The 23165-nt window shown below is 37.7% G+C and overlaps 1 protein-coding gene across 9 annotated transcripts in view; it reads left to right on the forward strand.

The window, feature by feature from the left end:
* KCNT2 (potassium sodium-activated channel subfamily T member 2) overlaps window positions 1-22222 on the forward strand; it is a 136983-nt gene extending 114761 nt beyond the window's left edge. For 6 of the 9 annotated variants that reach the window (XM_065675328.1, XM_065675326.1, XM_065675329.1 and 3 more), the window contains 8 exons: window positions 3478-3589; window positions 6408-6509; window positions 8050-8133; window positions 9490-9618; window positions 12317-12337; window positions 15861-16161; window positions 16452-16536; window positions 19048-22222. In XM_065675328.1, coding sequence (XP_065531400.1) covers window positions 3478-3589; window positions 6408-6509; window positions 8050-8133; window positions 9490-9618; window positions 12317-12337; window positions 15861-16161; window positions 16452-16536; window positions 19048-19159 — 946 coding nt within the window. In that variant the 3' untranslated portion in view covers window positions 19160-22222. The remainder of the gene's footprint in view (window positions 1-3477; window positions 3590-6407; window positions 6510-8049; window positions 8134-9489; window positions 9619-12316; window positions 12338-15860; window positions 16162-16451; window positions 16537-19047) is intronic. The other 3 variants (XM_065675327.1, XM_065675330.1, XM_065675332.1) reach the window with 1 other exon arrangement.
* Window positions 22223-23165: the final 943 nt, after the last annotated feature.

Below are 23165 nucleotides of genomic sequence, written 5' to 3' on the forward strand. Positions count from 1 at the left end.
CCCCCTGCCATGGGCAGGGACACCTCTCACTAAACCATGCCACCCACGGCTCTGTCCAACCTGGCTTTCAACACCATCAGGGATGGAGCATTCACAGCCTCCCTGGGCAACCCATTCCAGTGTCTCACCACCCTAACAGTAAAATATTTCTTCCTTATATCCAATCTAAACTTCCCCTGTTTAAGTTTGAACCCGTTACCCCTTGTCCTGTCACTACAGTCCCTGACGAAGAGTCCCTCCCCAGCATCCCTATAGGCCCCCTTCAGATACTGGAAGGCTGCTATGAGGTCTCCATGCAGCCTTCTCTTCTCCAGACTGAACAGCCACAACTTCCTCAGCCTATCGAAAATATGCTGTTCTCAAAGTTAGTACACCAGTGAAGCAGGTTCCACTCAATGTCACTAAGTTAAATCATTCAGAAGAGAGAAGCTGTTCTAAACTTCCCTAATTAGACTTGGATCAGCTGACCTCATTAAGGGTAGCAAACAGGCGTGGAAAGGTGATGCAAGTGGGCTGAGGTACTGTTTGGCCTAGGTTCAGTTCGATCCTCAGATACCTGTTCTGACATTATTCCCTTATTTACATAAATTAATAATATTGCTTTGCCAGGAGAGTTTGTGTCACCCCACCTTAGAAGGCAATGCATTGTTTATATGACAGGGTTAGTAGCACTTTTACTGCTAGAAACTGTCCCATACCAATTAAAACTGACACAACACTAGCTTACCTGACTTAATTACACATAGGAGAAGTAAAGAAGTGTGACTCAAATGGTCACACTGACTAAGAGGAAATTTTTAATCCTTTGGATGGGAAAGAACAATCTAGCATAGTTTAAAAGTACAAGGAGAAATTACTACTTTTGGACTGTGAAGCCAATCATTGAGTCCCTTTTGACAGCTGTAAATCCACTTCAGAAAAACAGTGGGTGCCCTCAGGCTGCAGGTCTATACTAGGGGTGTTTATATATTTGTTCTTGCTTTCTATTAATTAATAGGTTTAAATGTTAGTGTTCAGGAGGCCCTGTTTTTAATAGCTAACATCTTGAAAGCTATGTTTCAAATACTCTAAGAAGCCTGTTGACAGCAGGGCATGTATCGAGTCAATAGTCTGGCTGGTACCTAGCAGTCAGAACCATATTGTAGATAAACCAAATGAGGTTTTGTGAGGGCATTAAATAGTTTTCTTGGTTTATCTTTTTGGTTCAGGAAAGAACTAAATTTATCTCTTGCTAATCTTATTCCCAAATACCAGATCAACAGCAATCCATGTCTTCATCAGGCTGATGAGGGCTTTCTCCACCCTGTCCAGTCCTTTTCACTAGAATGGGATAGAAAAGAGGAATAAAAAGAGGGATCTTAGCCTGCTCCAATGCTGAAAGCTTGTGGGCAGCATACCTTACACTCAGGGCAAGAGGCAATCTGGACTTCATTGCCTGGAAAGTAGTTTTCCTCTGATTCTGCTAAAAGGCATCGATAAGTAAAATGTGTATTTAACTAAGACCAGTTTTGAAAGTGGTTTCCTAATATAAATCAGTTTTTAATATCTGGTAACAAACTAAACCCAACTTTTACAAAAACCTTCTAATCTGCATATTTTTTTCCTGTAACTTTGGTATATTTTGTTATTAGATCAGCTTCTAATTTCCTGTTGCTCTTAGTTCTGAATGTTATACTGCTAGTTTTCAAATATGAATGTCTGTCCTTTAATACAGCAATACAAGAAAATTTCCAGCCAGCAGAAGCTTAAGTAATTCTGTGTTGCATGATACGGAATTAATAGAGGAAATTCATATTCTCCTTCCTCCGAACTTTAACACATTTGTTAAGCTACTTAATACATGCAAGTTCATACCTTCAAGTGCGATATTACCAGGATATTTTTTTCCCCAATTTTTATGAGCACTTCACAGGCTTTTACAAAACATCACACAAGTGAAGATGTACCGCAGTTGCATCTCAAGGGTGTGGTTATGTATTTAATCTATGCACATAGACACCATTCCTTAAGTGCTTAATCTTTAGTTAGGGCATAAGTAGATTTTGTATAACAATACTGCACCACTCAAAGTTTGTATCAAAGTCTGAATGTAAGAGTTCAAAAGGCACAGAAATTCCTGATCATGCACAGTGCCTTTCAAACTGTAGCATACTCAAGTGGTTATTGTTAAGTGATACACATGCTCTCCCAGTTCTCTGATTCTATTTGTCCTTGTATGTTTACACTTAATATTTGGTTATTCAGTGACATAACTGCTAACAAAAGAAGGGCTAACATTTTTACCATCACATGTTCAGGACATGTTTGGGATCATGTGATCATTACCAGTCTACATTTTGGCATTGAGAGACTTAGGAAACTGTATTGCAATAATATGGTATTAACACATACTGGCAGATAGTTTTGACATACGTTTCCCCACATTTAGGCTCTGCTTGAATTGCCATTTCAGTGAAGTTCCTCCTTACAAAAATGAGGAGAAAAGACTAAAGACTTGCAAAAAAGGTACATTGGATTCCATCTGACACTAACTTACTAAATTCAGCTTTCAAGAAAACCATGTAATTTTTTTTAACTGATCAAAGGCACATTAATGATGTCATTAGTACTACAGTTATCTATTGTCACATGTAAATAAGTACTTTCAGGGTCAGCAAAACAGATTACAAATGGATATCTCATTTTCTGACACTAATCTGTAGAGGAAATTCTCAAATTATAATCCAAGTTTTATCCCAAATTGCTTAGTATAGCATAGTTTAAGACACACATTTATTTCTAGCTGTTACAGCTCTGAGGGTTGAGGAAGGGGTCTTTGGTTTGCTTTGTGAAATCTGTGTAATTCAGCCAGATCAGTGTTAAATTTTATTCACTGTCTTTTTTTGTTACTGGAAGCCTGAATTAGTGTTAATTTATAAATTTTCGGTATATTTAAGTATTTCAAAATGAGAACGTAAGTATACCTAAGCATACTTTTTCTCAGCAACTCCCAAGAAGTGTCAATTTTCATCTGTGTTGCTCAGTCTATGGACACAGAGCATAGAAACAAAACTACAAAATAAAAAAATCAAATGTAACAACTGCATAAGGCAGTTCTAATAGTAGTTCACGTGCAACCAGATAATAGGTGCAGGCCATAGAGTTTTTCATGTTTGTTATTTCCCACAGATTTGTGTCATTTTAGAAATTATTAAATAAAACCTCTGGTAATGAAATTAAGTGGTTCCTTTCTGGCATTAAAATATGTTATAAGATCAACATTTGAATCTATGTTTGCTTCTTTGTGAATTCTACAGAGGATGTTTTGTAGTTTCCTTTGCTATTTTGCCAGCATTCTATTGTGCCAAAAAACACCACAGGTTTCAGAGACCTGATTAAAAACATGGGCATGAGTACAAGCTACAGCATTATGCAGAGCCTCACATTTGTAAATTGTTATAATCAGAGGTCTAACTGTTACATTCTTTTAAAATACAGGTTGTTCTCAAGCCTAAGCATTATCACAGAACTAACTCATCCAGCCAATATGAGATTCATGCAGTTCAGAGCCAAAGACTGCTATTCTCTTGCACTATCCAAATTAGAAAAGGTAAGGAGATTTGCCTCCCCTGCCCCCAGTTTGAATGTTACCATTTTAACAGGATGCCATGATCTTTTATTTATGTTCCTAGAAATTATCTATAATTTTCTTCAAGTAGCTATATCCCCTTCCTTGTTAATTCCAAAAAGTGTCAGGGAAGGAGCTGCTGGGCACCAAACTTATGAAATAAAACTGCTGGGACATTCTGGCACATTTCTGGCTTCTATATCTGCATTATTTTCTGGGAAGCAAGTAATAAAACAGAGCTCAATGCAAAGTGCCAGAGTAAAAACTATTTCTTACAAATCTCCTTTAGGCAAGAATAAGCAAACCCGTAATAAGAGATAGAAGGAAACAAAAGAAAATTAAAATAAAGGGAGAGAATAAATTTCTAAGCTTCCATTTTAAAACAGAACAAGTAGGAACGTCCTTACGTTTATTATCAGAATTTTGGATAAGAATCAGATAATTCCTCAAATATCTCTTTCTTTATCCCACACATTTCTTGTCAAAAAAGCAGAATCTGCTGCAAATTTCTTCAAACAGATGGAAGGATAAACATATACCTGAGTCATATAATAGGACGATAGTAATTTCACAGCCAATTCCCTATAAAATATTTTATGGCATGAATCTAAAGGGATTTAATGTAACGTATGTTACAACATAAATATAATTTTAATTTTGAAGACTCTGTTGTGAAACAAATCTCAGCATTTTTAATAGACAAGTTTTTATTCTCAATAGGATCTGAAGAAAAATATCTTCCACTTTGTCTACTGCACTAAAAACACTCAAATATATGAGACTGAGCTACAAAAGAAATATAAAGCTTCTTGTTTCTGTGGTGTACACCAGTAAGCACAACAACACGCTTATCAAGGTGGAAGTGTTCTTTGTACAATTAGACTGCTTTCTTCAACTCTCAGAAGCACACTATTTGACAGAAACACCCCTTTGCTGCTTAAGCATCAAAGCACACATGCATGCGTATATGTGCAAGAGCATGAGTGTGTGCGTATGTATTTATTTCTCATTGAGAAAAATCTCTTAGCACAAGGCAGTAGTATTTGGTCAGAACAGATAGTGATTGTAATTAAAAAAATGAAATCATTCTATTTTATTTCCTTAAAGGTTTTGAAACCCCTTTAATGTCACCGCCATCAATTTCTTCACATTTTTTAAAAAAAGAGAATAATGGCATATTTTTAAGAGTCATTTGCTGTGTATTTTTATCTGGAGAGTAAATTCTTTTTGTGTGACATTGTTTTCAACTCCACTTATGTCAAGCCACAGAAGTCAACAGGTACAACCAGACTATCCGATGACAAATGGGTTAGCTTACTGCTGTTCAACAAAACCATTAGCTAGAGCAGACTGCTCATTTGTACATCACACATGGTTAGGGTTGGAAGGTTGAATGACATCTTACCTAAGACCCCTTCTCAAGCAGGACCATCTAGAGGCAGTTGCTCAGGATGATGTCCAGAGGGCTTTTAACTGTCCCCAAAGAGGGAGAATCCTCAACCTCCCTGGGCAACCTGTGCCAGTGCTAAGTCACTCTGAGTAAAAATGGGTCTCCTGACATTCAGAAGAAACTGACTGTGTTTCAGCTGGTGCCCACTGCCTCTTGTCCTGTCCCCTAGGCGCCACTGAAAAGAGCCTAACTCTGTCTTTGCTGCACCCCCTGTCCAGCTATTTTTACACATTGATGACATCTTCCCTAAGCCTACTGTTCTCTGGGCTAAACAGTCCCAGCTCTCCCTCAGTCAAGATCCTACATTCCCTTGATCATCTTAGTGGTGCTTTTCTGGACTATCTCCAGTAGCTCCCCCTCTCCTTGTACTGGGGAGCCTAGAACTGGACACAGTACTCCAGGTGTGGCTTTAGTCTTACTGAGTAGTGCGGAAGGATCACCTTCCTCAACATACTGACAACACTCCTAACTCAGTCCAGGACACCATTCGCCACCTTTGCCAGAAAAGCACATTGCTGGCACATGTTCAACCTTATGTTCACTAGGACCCCCGGCATCTTCTCTGCTGAGCTACTTGCCAGCCAGTCAGTCCCCAGGATGTACTACTGCAGATATGTGTTGGACATAAGTGTCTCAATTCGAGACATATAACATTTCTGCATTTTGAGAACACATCTTCTTCATGGCACTACTGAACTGCAAGCTTGGTATTCCCCTTCCTCTTAAACTCAACAAAATAACTTCCAACCTGTAGTTCTCTCTGATAACTGACGGAATAGGAAGCACATTGTGGTGGGATTTCTCTGCAAGTGAGTTGTGATAAGGCATAACTATAGTTATGTTTAGTTATGTATATCCTTTGCCCAGAAGAATCAAAGCAGTTTCTACCTCAGCCCACATCCGATCTCATCTCACATCCTCACATTCACTGAAATACCATTTCTTCCCTCTTGCATCAGATTCTGTTCATGTTTTGTGTTGCTAGTAAACTTTCTGACCTTAATGAGATTACACTGTCAGCACCAAGGAACTGGAGCAGGAAAAACTAGAGTTTTGCTCTAAGCACCCTTGAAATTCATTCATCACTTTAAAAATGATTTGGTTGAAAATGCCCATTCAATTTGAAATGTGATGATTGAAACAACGTATGCATTAAACAAAATCTTTAAACCTGAAAAACTGTAAGTACTGAACAAAGATGTTTCTTTCCAAACCATGTAACTATATTCAGAGTAAAGAGATTTTACACCTTTGACCTCTTTCAAAGTAATATCAATTTAATGTTCTTATTATTGTCCATCCAAAACCAGCACTAGAAGTGTTTTCTATTTGTTTTTAATTTCTTAACAGAAAGAACGTGAGAAGGGATCTAATCTGGCATTTATGTTTCGACTGCCCTTCGCTGCTGGCAGAGTTTTCAGCATCAGTATGTTGGATACACTGCTTTATCAGGTACTATGCACGATAATGGGACTTGCCTTAACACAGACATGCAGTGTTACCACGTATTTTATTATATTTAATTGTTGTATTACCTTGTTTTCCTGCATGTAAGCCATTAATATGCATGTCACTGCCAGGAATAATCAAAGGCAAAATACCATCAAGCATGTTCCAATGACAGTACTAGCCCAGTTATGAACCCCCAAACACAAAACCCTGTCCTTGTGCAAGTTCTGTTGCTGAACAATATGTTTGTGAACCTCTCCACAGTCAAATAAGTAGGGTGGTTTTGACAAGGACTACATAGATTATACAGACTGATAACTCCTGTAATCTGCAATAAAAAGGCAGTGCCCATTCTCACACGGTAGTGTCTCTAACCACAGAAATCAACATCACTTTTATGAGTAGTTTATCAGTCATCTGCATCTGCACTGTGTCCTGTTGTCTTGCTTGCGAGAGCTAGTTGTGTCCAGATGATATTATTGATGAGTCCGGATTAGCCATTGTATCTTAAAGTGATACATTCTGTCCTTAGCAAGAAATATATATAGTGCTTACATAGAGACAGTGGAGGAAAGAACCTTGCTGCCCAGGAATCCAGGCCAGGGCTCCTCATGCAAAAAGAAGTGATGACAGTCAGTATGCATAAGGAAAGAGCAGCAGCCTCAGACAGTTGGTGAAACAATCTGAAGAAAATATAGGATCATGACAAATGAAGGTAGCAACTGGTTTCAGGGTGGAAAGAGAGGAGAAGATTGCCCTCACTCCTGAATAATGACTACCTTTCTGCACATCAGGATGCCTGAGCAGCAGCTGCTAGCTCTAGCCTTCAAGTATTAAGGTATGTAAAGTAAGCGGCAATAGCAGCATGGCCCACGCAGCCTGCTCGCCTAAGTGGCTATCTACTTTGCCTATACCTAGAGGTAACCTGTGGATGCTTCCATGTTCAGGTGCAAAACATAAGAATTTAGCTTAATTTCTATCTTTTAACCAATCAGCAAAACACTTCTGTTAGCAGAGCAACAAGCCTAAAGTGAGATAAGGCAGATCAACCCTTAAAAAAAGAGAAAGGCAAAGGCAATTGACTCTTGAATCAAAATAGCAGCAGTCTCACCTTAGTATTACCCACTGCTCAGTACTGCAGACCCATTTAACATACAACAGCATTTCTTTTGCACAGAAGAGTTATTATAATTTAACACCTGATAAGGCAAACACCTTACTTCCATTGATCTTACCTTTGCTTTCATGATGCCTTATTATACATTAGTCTCTTTGAATCCTCTATGTACATTGCATGCATACACAGGACCAAATAAGAACACTTATTTCATGCAAGTATATTCAGCACAAAATAAGGGATAACTATTTCTACCATACTTTGTACAAACTTAACATCACTTTGCCTACTTAAAAGATAGAGTTTGATTGTAAACACAGATGTACAATTTCTGTCAAATTCACACATGGCGCTAACGGTTACTGTTCATCTGTTAATTAAAGCTTTTCTCTTTCTTTTCCATCTCTCCTGTTGAAACTCTTGCAGTCATTTGTGAAAGGTTATATGATTTCCATCACAAGACTACTTCTGGGACTTGATACCACTCCAGGGTCTGGGTTTCTTTGTTCAGTAAGTTGTTAAAAAAAAATAAACATTACTACAGAGTACCAGAGAAGATTCTGCACTGTCTGTAACATAATGGGGATTCGTGTACAGCACTTGCTCTTGTGAAAGTCCAAGAAGGCCATCTATTTCCTTTTTCACCAGGGAAGAAGAAATGAAAATAGCCACTTCCATAGCAAAAAATAACCCCACGCCCAAGAAAATGCAATATGTTCTATAAGGCTCAAAGGAAAATGGGATAGACAGGAAAGCACAGGAAAAGTGCATTTTTTTAATAACAGAGCAATAGCAGTTCAGCTAACAACTTTTAAAATGAAGTATATAAAACACGGGAAGCATTACCTATCTTGTACAGCCTGGCTAGCACTTACACACAATGCTATTTCATGACACCCATTTCCATCATAGACAACAAAGGGCAGAACTGGAATTTACGTAAGAATAATATATACTAAATGGCTTTAGTGTCAAAGTTTGAAGTCACTGTGTGGTTTAAGCTGTTATTTGGTACCTCAACACAGAGTTTATATCTATTTTTCTATACATATATAGGCACAAACCATAAAAATTCTTTTTTATTAGAAATAAACCCCACCTTTCTGGTTTTGCCCACACCCATCACACCCCAAATGGCAAACAGATCAACAGAAGTCGAGTTATTTATCCACTGCTTTCTGGGGAACTACAAAGAACTGCAGGATGCTGTTCTCTAAAAAGAAGTTATCAATGATAGTTTAAGAAAGTTGTTTAAATAAAAGCTAATTATAGGTATGTGAGTCAATCTTTAAGCTTTGCTACAGTGAATGCAAGATGACTGAATCTCTGAAAAGGGGCTCACATACCCTGAAATAAAGCTATTATAATAGTAATTAAATACTAAAGATTGATTTTAGACTTTCATATGTCATTTATGCTTAGTGTATTAATTTCCCTTCACTCCCTTTTCTCCAGATATTCAGCCTGCAGTCTACTGAACAGCTATCTGGCTGCACTCAAAATACTTATGTGGTCTTCAGTCTGTCCATCACCAGGTTCTTACTGCTGCCAATATTTAGCTCATTCTTTTAGACTTAAGTCAGATGTGAACACTGAATGAAGTTTGCCATATAAGTAATTTTAAAACAAGAACAGAAGTAATTTCATAAGACTGAACCATCTGCACTGCAATGTCTCCCAGACAGGGAGAAAACAAAAGAAACAGTGTCTACAGACTCAACAGAAGCTCCAGATTTGTTGTGGAGCAAAAGTGCAATACAATCATTATCAGCTAGTGTTTAGTTGTGATTTTTTTTTTTCCAAGAGCAGTATACAGAGTAAGTGATAAACCCTCAAAACTCCTCCTTCCTATCATTCTTTGTTCAGATGAAGATCACAGAAGAGGATCTATGGATTAGGACATATGCCAGACTGTATCAGAAACTTTGTTCTTCTACAGGAGACATTCCAATTGGAGTCTATAGGACAGAATCCCAAAAGCTTACAACATCTGAGGTATGTCAGTTTACCATACTTTTCTTTGGATTTGATTACAGAGTATACAACATTTTTTGGTCCTCATCAGAATGGGAACCATTTATTTAAAGAGTATCGTGAATATCATATCTGCAAATGCACAGAATTCTGATAACCCACTGAAGGTCTCCTGCTACTGACATATACATAGCTACATGAATTCCAGGCTCACATTTAGCCCCAGACTTCATGAATACCCACAGCCAATCTAGAGTCTATATACTGACTTTCATTCCTGTGCTCACCTACAGAGAACTGACTGATTGGAAACAAGGGGTAACTCAGGTGCAGATAGGACAGGCTAGGATAGTTCTAGTTTGAACATGCATGCAGTGACTAACAGCAGTATCCACAGCAAGCTGTATGACCAGGTCCTGTATCAGGTTTAACAAGAATATCAACACTTCTCTCAAAACAGCTGGCATTTCAGTTTCATGTGAATTCCCAGTTAGAAATTAGCAGTAAGAAAATTAATATTATTAAATCTTTTGTGGGATTTCTCTAAATTTAGCTGCCAAACAGTGGTAATTTTTTGTATATATGTATTTAAGCATCTGCCATCTAAATGTATACATTTCTCCCTATACATAATGACAAAACCACCTTTTACTATTTTGCATACTTCGTGCAGTTTTTATTTCTGTCATGTATAAACCATTTTTTTACATGATGATTAGTACTGCCATCTCATAAAACCATTCTCACACAGCTCTAAAATGCAACTGTGAACAACAACTTTCCTCTTTCTTCTGCAATGCTCAGATACAGTTTACTGGTTTCCAACACAGACAATTTGCATTTGCTCTTCCATATTTCAGAAAAACATTCAGCCATGAAATGCCTAAGGGCAAGATTTATCTTGAAGGAAGTACACAGTTAAAATTCAGTTGATTTTTAAATGAGAGCTACAAAAAGCTGTGCAAGACCACATTCAGTAGCTCCTCTCTCTCTGTGGACCACCAATACCTCTACAAGCAGCTTTTAGAGCTTAGCCGGTGGGCTGTGTCACTGCAACAATGTCAGCTGATTTTATGCTTTTATCAGTATAGCCGCATTAACATCATTCATCAATATCATTCCTTGGAGAAGAGCATAGGCAACACACTGTTAGTATGGAAAAAAAGGTTCATCATAGCTTTCAACAAAAAAGAGGACATGCCAGATTTTAATAATTCATTAAATAAGGGTAAGTAAGGTAAAATTCATGGTGATGCTTTATTCTCACATTCACAGCTGGCTATTAGACTTGAGGTCCAAAAAAGAGAATCAAGAAATTTGAACTGTGAGCATACAATATATTGTGAAGAGCTCATTCAGGTGGCCTGTTTTTCTCCTTTCTGCTTGTTCACGTTTCAAACATACAGGCTTATTGACAGACAGCAGCTGTGCAGGGGAGGGGATAACTGTAAGAATAATACTCATCAAAACACACTTCTGTTTTTTGGCAGAGGGCTGGAAGGTAAGCGCACACACTCTGATCTTCCGAAGCAAGACTAGCTAATAAATTCATGATATTTCAAATCTTTTTCTGAAAACAAGGTTTGTGATCATTAGTCACTTAATGCTAAACTCACAATTGTACCGTAATGCTAAAACCTCTGGAGCCTGTGCACATGCAGCTGCTCAGGTGCTTGATTACTTGGTCAGACAAGGCCCAGATTTTGTTCAAGATAGTTATTATCTCTTACAAAGTAGCAGTTTCTTAGAACATTGAGGCACTGAAACCAGCCTAGAAGCCACTGTCCAATAGATAGAGGAGTTCTATTATTTCCTATCAACTTTCACAGGTAATTTCATGAAGAATTTGAGTTAAATCAGATAGAGAAAGAAGGGGAAGGGGGACAGGGAAATCCCAGACTAGTGTAGATGAATGGCAATGTCTTTATTAAGTTAAGTAAAAGCATTTGTTACTCTCTATAAAAAGCTCTGAATGTAGACCCGCAGTGGTATTGTCACACTTAAATACTTCAGCAGTTTCTTGTTCAGCAGGTGAACATTTTTGAAACCCTTCCCCCTTTAGAGAGGGGCAGGGGAAATCTTCCTTAACCTTTGATTTTTCCCAGAATACTGAAGAGCAACATTAAGCTCTGCTGCTGTGGTCCTTATAGGTAGATACCTACAGATGCAGAGATGACAAAAGCTGTAACTCTTCCACAAAGTGTTTCTTATGAAGTTAAAGGATTTTTTGACTAATTTCTCTAAAAAAAGTATTAGCATGGGCGAGCACTTAGCTTTTTGATATATTAAGCCAAAAACAACTTTAAAACATTGTTGGATTAGATCTTTAAAATGGAGGTTAGAGAAACGTAAATTGCTATATTTCTCAATTATGAACTTACAACCACAATTTGAAGGTTTCTAACTCAGAGAACCTCCAGTACTCATATCAGTTTGAGTTTAAAGAGACATATAAAACTTAGTTTATATTGCTGACACCTGGAAGTTACCAGTTAAGGGTTAACTCGGGTCACAAGAACAAGATCTGCCAATATTAATATTTCTACATATACAGTTTCCTCTTTGACGCTGCCTTTTTATACTGTGTACACAAGAAGCCCTCACTTCACTCTGCGTAGCTAGTTTACTATGGTTCCTGTTAAACAGTCCATGTTTTGTTTCTTTAGATTCACTTCTATTTAAATTGTCTTCTCTTTTCTTTTCCCCCTTTCTTTGTCAGTCACGAGAAATGGCTTCACAAGTAAGTATTTTCTTATTGTCTGCCTGTTTCTGGGTGTTGTGGTTTAAGCCCAGTAGGCAGTAAGCACCACACAGCTGCTTACTCATTCCCCCCACAGTAGGGTAAGGGAGAGAATAGAACTTTAAAAGTGAGACAACTTGGTGGCTGAAATAAAAGACAATTGAACCTGTAGAGAAAAAGCTGCATGTGCAAGGAAAGCAAAGTAAGGAATTCACTCATTCCCATCATCAGGCAGGTGGTTCTGCCATCTTCAGAAAGGCAGAGCTCCATCACACATACTGGGGAAAACAAATACCATAACTCCTCAAGTCCCTCCATTCCTTCATCTCCCCTCAGCTTTTACTGCTGAACACAGTGCCATATGGTATGGAATATCCCTTTCGACAGTTGGGGTCAGCTGCCTTAACCGTGTCTACTTCGCAGCTGCTTGTGCACCCCTAGCCTATTCAATTGGCAGGGCACTGTGAAAAGCAGAAAAGGCCTTGACACTGTGTAAGCACTGCTCAGCAATAACTGAAACACCCCTGGTATCAATACCATGTTCATCACAAACCCAAAAGATAACCCCCATACAAGTCCTGGAACATTAGTTGCTATCAAGGGCTATTGGTATATGGAACAGTGAAGTTACTTCAACATACAACTCACAGCTAAAAAAAAAAATAAAGTAAGACATTGCTTCAGAACAGATTAGATGAATCTGCACATTAAAAGTGCTTTACATTTTACACACATAGCTCCCAGGAAGCAGCAAGTCAAGGGAACAAAGATCCAACAAACTGCCTGATGTTTGCCATTGTAGTGCTGTTACCATCATACACCTAGGTGTTTTTCAGAGAGTTCACCATGTTTCTGTTCTAAGCAATCACGAAAAATATAAGTACACTTCATAAAACAGAAGATGATCAATTACTACTGTGTAATAGTAATGACACTGGATCATTGATTATGCTTCTCATGCACAGGTTTACAAGCTATGCAAAAAAAAATTTAAATGAAATTAAAGCAACCAAACCTCAAAACAAACTAACAATAGTTACAGAAGTACTTTTAAAGAAAGCTTGAGACTGATTAAACCAGAGAGGGAAACAAAAGTGCTCTGCACTGAGTTTTTACCTTCTGTGCATTGAACAGCTGCCATTGACAGCCACACTTTTGTGCTGCCTTTGGAAGAGGGTTTGGTTTTCTGTGGTTTTGCCTTGTCTTAGAGAGTTTATTTTTCTCCTGCATACAATGAAGAGCCATTCTGCACATCTTTCTCAAGAGGCACCATAAAAACTGAATTATCACCTAAGTAAATATTTATCACCTTAATTTATAGTTTTGACTCATCTGTCCCAGTGTTTCAAAAGTTCAAGCTAAGAATTTACAGACTCACAAAATCAAAAGACTCATTCTTCTACTTGGTGTCTCCTGATTAATCTCTGGCTCAGAAAAATGTAACTTACCCCTATGTAATAATTGGTTTGATTGATCTCTGCCTCTCCAAAATTACTGGCAGCAAGCCCAGGTAGTTGTTTTATCAAGGGTTGGACAAGGAAAGCTACAATGCTTTCAGGAAGAAAGACAAACAAGACCATCATTTATAGTCAGTTTGTGTCAGATTTATTCATGCCAAATAGACTATAATCACACCTTATCACATGGAATGTACTTTGCCTACCTCATTCCTTACTGTAAAATACATGCAAACCCAAGACTTCAATTTAAAATCACAAACAACAAAATCAAATAGCATTCCTGTACACAGGGGTTCAGCGTTCTCTCCTAAGCCCTCCCAGTATAGTATCAGCTGAGTCAGTAACACAACTTCAAATCGATTAAAAAAAAACCAAACAACAAACCAACAAAAGAAACACCAAAAAAAACCTGATCAAACAAAGGAAACAACCCAGACCACAAAACACCCCAACACGAACAAATAACTAACCAACCAAAAAAACCCACAAAACCCAACACCAAACAAGCCTTTCTGTTGCAGACTAGGCTGAAGAGCTCAGTAAATTAGCAGGTCTTTGCATAACGTTTATTGCAAGATTCCAGTCTAGGATGTTCGAGATGTTGCTACAACAGAAGCATCTTTATTGTTCTTTTTAATTGTCGGGTTTGATTGGTTTGTAGTTTGTTTGGGTTTCTTTTACATAGATACAAGACAGTCTGTGTGAAAGGGAAAAAAATAGTACGTTTCTTACATTGTCAGACTTACTCATATCAAGTATTACCTTATGGACTACAGGAACTGTAGACTACTGTGTGGGACAGCATGGTGAGCCTCTTAAAGAAAGGCTATATTCAACACAACATTACTTTCAGATTTTGTGTTAATGGGAGAAGGCCTTTAGAACCTCTAGCACTTCAGCTAGATTTGCTTTATACTTGTTACTTCCAGCTTACTGTGAACTTTTTGTTCTTGGGAATTTATACAAACTGAGCCAGTTCCACTTCAAGTCATCTCTGGTTTATATTTCATTTACTTATTTTAAGCACTCAGCAATATGCTGTTAAGATCAGTCCCCAGTAACCTGGTAAAATGACTGTGCTGATACCAGTGAGGGCTTCACTCTTTCAATGTCAATAAAAGACATGTCTCTAAGATCAGGGCAATAACTCAGGATTCTCAGAAAGTAGTTTTGAAACTAGAAGCTAGAAGAATTTGTTAAATGTAAAATAGGCATTAAAAGAATTTTGAAGGTAGCTTTTGACATGTTTGATTGTATATCCCTATAATAGTTTTGTATGTTAGAACTGCATATATAGCCTATCTACTTGAGATATTTCAGTACTGCTGTATGTGTATACTACTGCCACTAATTGGGTGGCATCAAGAAGACAGCAACAGAGGGCCAGATTTTGGCTTTGAAGTCTGCTGCTTTTTGTTACTCTGTGAGTGAAAAAATAACATCATTATGCTTTAAGGTAGGAATTAATTACCTCTTTTGCTAGAGGAATCCTGAATCACACTGAACACTAATGACTACATTCCTACTTTCTGACACAAAGGCCTTCCGAATGTTATGTGCTGGAAGGTAGAAAATGCCTGGGAATTTGAGAAACAGCTAATATGTATGTTCCACCTTAAAAGAATACTCAAAACAGCACAACCAAAGTCAAACCACTACTTAATGAATCCACACCATAAATCCAAAAGAAGTTACAGAACTTGAATTTCTAAAAATATGCAGACTTGGAAGAAAGCTAGAATTAATTCAGAACATATTCCTTGATTCAGGAAAGGCAATATGAGAAGGCTAAAGTTGGTATAGGATCAAAATGGAATCAGGCACTAAATAACAAGTGTCTGCTTTTGCACTTGAGAAGTGTGTTTATATCTTCAGTGGGCCTTGTACATGTCAAAGTCTAGGGAAGGGTGCCCAATTCAGGAACTTTCTAAGTACAAACAGCTGAATCTCCTCAGCTCCACTGAAACCAAAACACATGTTCAACTGCACTGTTGAAAAAAGAAGGGAACATCTTGATCTGTTTCTATTTTCTAAAGCCCTCAATTTCTCCTTTCATTTTCAAGTCTCAAATCTCCATCAGTGTGGAAGAATGGGAAGACACTAAAGACACCAAAGAACAAGTTAATTATCGTAATAACCATCGTAACTCCACATCTAGTGATCAGTCTGATCACCCCTTGTTACGACGAAAAAGCATGCAGTGGGCCCGGCGACTGAGCAGAAGAGTACCAAGACACTCTGGTAAAACAGCTGAGAAGATAAACCAGCAGCGAATGAACCTTTACAGGAGATCAGAAAGACAGGAGCTTGCTGAACTAGTGAAAAACAGAATGAAGCATCTGGGCCTTTCCCCAGCAGGATATGGTATGGTTACTGTAATACTTTCAATCAATAATTAAAAAAAAAAACAAAATCATCACTATTATGCAAGATGAACTGATTTTTAAGAACTGAGGATGCCATAAACAAAATTAGAAAAGTTTATGGTTTTATTGCTGGGGGGGGGGGGGCAGAGGAAGTTGGGTTTTTTTTTGTTTTGCCCTTTTTCCCTAAGACAAACTTGGAGTATTTTAAACCAGCTCTACTTTCAGACAGAAAACTCTGAAAAGTTTGCTTTAAAATATAATTAATTTGGTATATTTTTTTGCCTCTAGATGAAATGAACGATCATGAGAATACCCTCTCTTACATCCTGATCAATCCTTCTCCAGATACGAGATTAGAGCTGAATGATATCGTGTAAGTTAAAGCACAACAAAAGTCACAAGACCTGCAGAATTTGTCATTTGCACTTCCTGACTGAATTAATTTCATTATCTTTCTGCTGGAAAAGAAGCCCAGACTTTCCTATACACCTGCAAAAAAAATAAAAATTAATACTTGTCTATTTAAATAGACAGGTAGTTATACACACGTGTGCATATTTAAAATAAATACATATTTAATACATATATTAGTAATGCCCTTACCTATGTATTCTCTCATCCTCATCTTACTCTGCGTATTTAGAAAAATCATCAAATTTGACAGCTGACACTGACTCAGCAGAGCGTGATTTTCTTTGTATCAGAGTTCAGAACGTGCAAATGGATCTTGCAGTAGTACTCCTTGTTCTTTCATTCCAGAATTATTACAATACATTCCATTGCTAGCATGAGCACTCTCCTTTTTTAAAAGCAAAAAAAACCCACCACAAGACAAAACCAAACCAAAAATCAAACACAACAAAAATCAAAAACATGCACTACAAGCTCTTTGTTCCTTTGACATGTTTTGTTTGAGGTTTTTTTTCCTGGAGATTAACATATTTGCTCTGCTGTTGGTGTGGTTGATGCCCATGAAAACATCAGATTCAGAGCTGCAGTTTCAGTTCCAAGATTTGCAATTAGGAGCTCCAGATTTCAGCTTTCTGCAGTAACACACAGAGATCACACCTAGGAATTGCTTATGCAGTAAGTCATGCCTAAGGGAGGAAGATGACCACTGAGATCTGGGATCTGTGACATCAGGCCAATTACAAACCCTCAACACACTAGCAGTTGTTTATCATACATTTAGGCTTCTTACAACTGTGTCAATGTTTATCACTATACAAATTTTGTTAACTTTTATTTTATTTTTACTTAAGGGAAACTTGAGTTTTCCCTCCAAATTTAAGAAAACATATTCCTAAAAAAACCCAAACTAAAACCAAAAAAACCAAGCAAGATAAGCATGTTTTTAAACATGCTTCATTTGTATTTAATGAACAGAATAGGGCAGACTCTTTCACTGCTCATCAGTTTCATTGCCTGGATCAGCAAAAAAATATAGATTGTTCTGCACTAAACATCAGATTGAATAGAGTTTTTCAATCCCCTATTTACATCCACAGTTTTCTTGTGCAAATAAGTTCAGGCTATGTGTAGCAACAAATTCTGTAAGATAGAGAAAACACTGCTATGCTATTTTAGCCCTGACAGAAGGAAGAACATCAATAAAGTAACAGCAGCAGGTGGTGTTTCCAAATCCTGGAGATCAGGCGATTCTCCTGAGTATCCACCATAAAGGCAACGTGCCACAGACTCAGAAGCCCATGCTTTGAGCCAGGAACAGTCTGTTATTAGGTGAGCTGAAAACATACAGCAGTTCTGGGGGACGTATGGCAGTGATTGCTCATACACTTACAGAAAATGTTAGTTCAGTTAATCAGGTTTTTCTGTTTCATGTTTTATTGAAGAATTTTTTGGGGCTTTTTATTAAGTCTGGGGCTAAACATACTCATTATACAGAATGGCAGAAGTTCACAGCCTGTAGAATGAGAAACTTTCTTCAGAGCCACTGCAAAGTCACACAGAAAATCTTTAGAAGCACCACACTGCATGCATGCAGCCTCTATTTGGAGAGCATTTCAAGCATTTTCATTTGGTTCATTGGTCAAGCATAGTTCATTTGGCTGATGAGGAGATGGACAGAAATGTGGCATGGAGGTATGAGAGAAAGGATTCTTTTATACTTGGTTTTCCTGCAATTTCAATTTTTGTGGGGAAAGTTACATGATATGCAAGGATTAATAAAATGCTGGGATTAATCCACAAAGCTACTATAGTGCTAGCACCTAAAGCCACCTCAGATCAGATAGTTTATCATTTGAGATAGCTGTCAAAACAGTGAAAAATTTACAGTTCTAAATTAATGGGAAGCTCTTACATCCTTTACCCGAGAAAAGCAGTTCTTTTAAACATCTCAAACTTATATTCAAACTCATGAGTCATTTTCAAGTACTCAGATCTACTAGAAATTCTTATTCTGAAGAGTCTGTCGACAGACTGTCAGCTTTTACCAAGATTATCAACGTCAGGCTCTTTATTTGTTGGGCAAAGAGACAAGAATTATCCATTGTTTTCTCACAAAATTATTTGGGAAATAGCTCTGTGGACTGCTTGTACCTTCTTGAAGGAGTAAAGGAAATGCATAAAGAAATACAGAATTACTGGCAAAGGAGCTGTGAGTCAAAATTAAGGTTTAGCTGTACCTAGTACGTACAGATGATGTCTAGGCAAACAAAATGTGAAAAGCTCTATGATTAGCATCTAAAGCAGGTGGAGTTACCCAAGTGTCCCAAGTTACCCAACAAGAACTAGACTAAGCACCTTCGAAGTAAGCCTTTATGTCTTCCTCAGATCTTTTCACCTTTACAACTGTATGCACTTATTTTATTCTTGCTCACATCAATTCTTTTTAATAAAAAATTGTAATTTCTTTCTATAGATACTTGATCCGACCTGATCCATTGGCTTATGTTCCAAATACTGCACCCAGCCGAAAAAACAGCTTCTGCAACACTGTGGGACAAGACACCAGGGAGGAGACACAACTTTGATACGTGATGACTCATCATAAAATTAAGAGATAATTTTATACACGTGCTGTTTCCACTCACCATTTTGAAAACTGGGTGATCCATTTTATTCAGATTTTGGAAACAAAATAACAGTGTGTAAGTGACCAAATTTAGAAACACGTGGTCTAGAAACTGATTTAAAGGACTGTCAGGCTTGTGGCCTGTTTGGTATGGTAGTTGAACTTTGTCAGCTTGACAGAATTATGACACCTATTGCTATTTAACCGATATGAACAAAGTATTTGAAAAGTGACAGATTCCATCATGTGTTTTGCTTAGATGCTTTTAAGCATATTTATCAGGGTGACAGCATGTCAGTGACTAAGCTTCTGACCTAAGTCAGTAAAGATTATCTGATGTCCATCAACCATGCATAACTTGTAGCAGAAACTATGTTAATACCTAAAGCTGCCAATGAGGTTTGGTGTGTCAAGAATCCAGACTTTGAAATCAAATTTTCAGCCTCAGCCTGTCACCCATTTATATGAGAACAGGCTAGTTTCAGTCCCATTTTAACTTCAGGACTTCAGTGTTAGTTCTCTGGGTTTACACAGATCAGACTGGATAACACAGACTAGTCATACCCTAGAGGTTAAGATCTATGGCATACCCACTGGAAAATTAGCTCAGGAACCCACCTGGAGAAATGTCCCTGTCATCTCACACAGGCAGTCCCCCACATTTGTAACAACTGGGAAGGCACTATCTGTCTGAAGAGGCAAACAAAGGTAACATGGTAACTCAGGTGAAACAGAATCCTTTTAAACTTGGTGAGTTTGTCAGTAGAAACCCAAACAGATTGTAATACAAAAGTGAAAGCATCCCTGTAAGGAATGGTTCATGGTGCAAGTCCTTCCCATTTCCATGAATATGCCAGAATTGCAACTGTCCAAAGTATGCCCAGTTATTCAGATTACCCAAATGTGATGTTCAATATTTCATATGAAATATTGATCACACTGAAAATTGAAGAAAATCGTATCCCATTTCATAAAAAGAATGCAATACCCCGTTATGTCAAAAGGCACCATGGATTTGAAGACTCCACATTTTGGCATTAAGGACGTAAGAAAGCACCTGCTAGTGTATGAAACACACAGAGCTGCTACAGAATCTCCAGTCTACACACACAAGAATGACACAATTGATCAAGCTTTCTACAGAATTAAGACTGTACATGGTTGTCCAAAATTACGTTCTTGCTTTGCTGTCTGTCACAAAAGGAGGAAGAGCATGCTTAAGGTAAACACCCTACTGTTAGGATTATAGAACTGGTACAAGAAATTTAGCAGGTGCAATGGAAAAATTGATTATTTGAATTACCTTGATGTCCTACCTGTACAAAAATTCAGTAAAAATTGTTTATAACCTCTTTTATATTATTTGGTAGAATAACTACAATTTGTTTCAGAAAAATAAAATACCAAGTTGCCCAGTGAACAACTCCCGGATGTGCGTACGCTTGTCAACATTGTAAGGATGTTGAAATTAAGTTGCATTCATTTGAGGAGTGACCGCAAATCTGCTATTATTCCCTCCCTTCCTTCTTTTTAATTCTTCAAAAGCTTAACTAATCTGTCTCATATTGAGACAGAAATTCAGAAGTCCTAAAGCCATTGTTATAAAAATAAAACCAAACACAAAGGTCTCAGAGTGGACTGAAGCCACCAGATCAGGAATACCAGTTTTAAAAGAATAACTGGGAAAGTAGCATTTCTCGGCAAGATTTTTGTATTGATATATTAAAGTAGCATCAGGGTTCAGAAGGGGTATAGCGATTCTGCATGAAATGCATCATTTTTCAGTGTTTTCCCACACACAATTGTCATTTATCAAATTATTCACAGATAAAGAAAGTATTTCAAATGTTCCCTCTGGGCACTAGTTGATAAACTAACAACTGAAGCAGCTGTACAGACTGAAGTCTACAGTTTCTTAAAAACCAGTGGATGGTACAGGATCTTGTCCAAGACCTCTCATAGGAGTTTACCAAAGAAAGACTGCATGTTCAGCGTGAATAACTTTCCGTTTTGAACGCCTTCAGTGATAAGACTGCATTCCAGTTGAATGTTTTCAAAATTATTCAAATATCTTAAAAGTATTACTGCAAAATATTAGGAGGATCTTTTGTGCCATACTTAAGACCTTTTTAACAGAGTTTCAAGCAAGCAGACAGTATTCCAAAACATGCCTACCCTGCAGCTGGCAGGCAAGTTAGAGACTCTGCTTTCAGTGTGATTCACAAACTTCACAGGCCTTTCCTGTGCACTGCCTATCATACCCACCACAGGTTTAAAGTCTCTCTGCCACAAGGATATATAGCTAGGACTTGATGCCCTGCATTTAAAAGCCTATAAAGCAGTAGAAACAAGCAGCCTGTTCCCATCCAACTCAGCAGAATTGCTAGAGTTGAATAACAGCATCTAATGTGACCTGGTATTTCTCCAGGCTTAATGAATTTCTAATTATTCCTTAGCCCCAGAAGATTTGCTAAAGCAAACACAGAGACAGCTGAAGGCACATGCAGTCTCCAAAATGAATGAAAGGCAATCTTTCTGAACAAAATACTTGGTTCTACAAAATCTACTGAAGACAAGGTAGTAAAAACTAAGAACAGCTTCTTACGAAGCAGAAGTTCTAATAACCCGTGAATAACATACTGCGAAGTTCTGTTACTCAAAATATACTGCCTTTCATATTGAAAGCAGAACAGCTTTGCTTCCTCTGGAGTATCTTCACAGACAGACCCCATTCTAGTGGGATTAAGACCTTTCAAGAACCGTCCGAAGAATCTCTACATCAACACTCAATGAGACAGTACACACATTTTCTCCCAACTCATTTCTACCAAGAACTCAAACATGCCCATCTTCCCCACCACTACCTTAACAGATACCAAGCAACTTGGTACCAGAGTCACAATCCCAGTTAGGAAAGTGATAGCAGATAATAACTACTTCATTCTCACAAGAGAATTCCCCAGCAAAGTGAGATCTACCTATGAAAACTTGTAACCTAGTCTTCAATAAAAAAATCAAAGTATTTCAGTGCAATGCAGTGTGTTTCCTTAACTTTCACTCCAAGTCCAGAACACACAGTAATTCACATAAGAAGTAAAAACAAAACCACATTTTGTAAAACCTGTACTAGGAGGAATCGTATAGTTTTCATTACAGTTCTACTTAGAAAGTGAAAGAACAGTTATTTCCCAGCGTACATATTTCCCCTCCCACAAAAAACTTGCTACTACAACTACTCTTTAACAACTTTAAAGTACACAAATATATACTTATATATTATTGAATATGTCTTATAGATCTTTGTTTACCAGTGCACCAATAAAATGCTAAAGAAGAAACAAATCTCAGGCTTCAGCAGTGGAGGAAACCTGAAATGACATCAAGTGCACCAGAGGTAACACACAATTCTGTAGATTCTAGGCAGCTAGGGCTGACAGCAACCATTCTGTAATTTTGGAGCACTGATGCATGAGGTTTTGCTGCATTGAATTACAGTTGATATCTGAAGGAAATCAGTCACTGCAACGTGGAATGACTTAATAAAAACAAGCAGCACTGTGTAGTGACAGCAAGTTGTACAAGGATGTAAATTCTTCATCTATGTCACTACCTTGAAAAAGTATTTTCTACAAAATAAAGCAACCTGCATAAAATACTGTTGCATATTCTTGATATTATATTAGAAAAAGCTCACCCCACTTTGATATACATTGAATAAATGGTATAAAGAGCTGCACTAATTTTCAGCCACTGTTCATTTTGCTTGTTGCAGAGACAGGAAAAGAGTTATTAATTCGTATTATGAGATTACCAAGACTTTACTTGTCTTCTGAAATTAATGAAAAATATTGATGATGATTGCTATATACTTCATTATTGCCTGTACTACTAATGCAGGAATGCTGTCAGTAACGGTAATTCAACACAAGCATAAACTCCCTCAGCCTCTCAAGAAGTTTAAAAAG

The sequence above is a fragment of the Lathamus discolor genome, chromosome 3, assembly GCF_037157495.1.
Source record: "Lathamus discolor isolate bLatDis1 chromosome 3, bLatDis1.hap1, whole genome shotgun sequence".
NCBI lineage: Eukaryota > Metazoa > Chordata > Aves > Psittaciformes > Psittacidae > Lathamus > Lathamus discolor.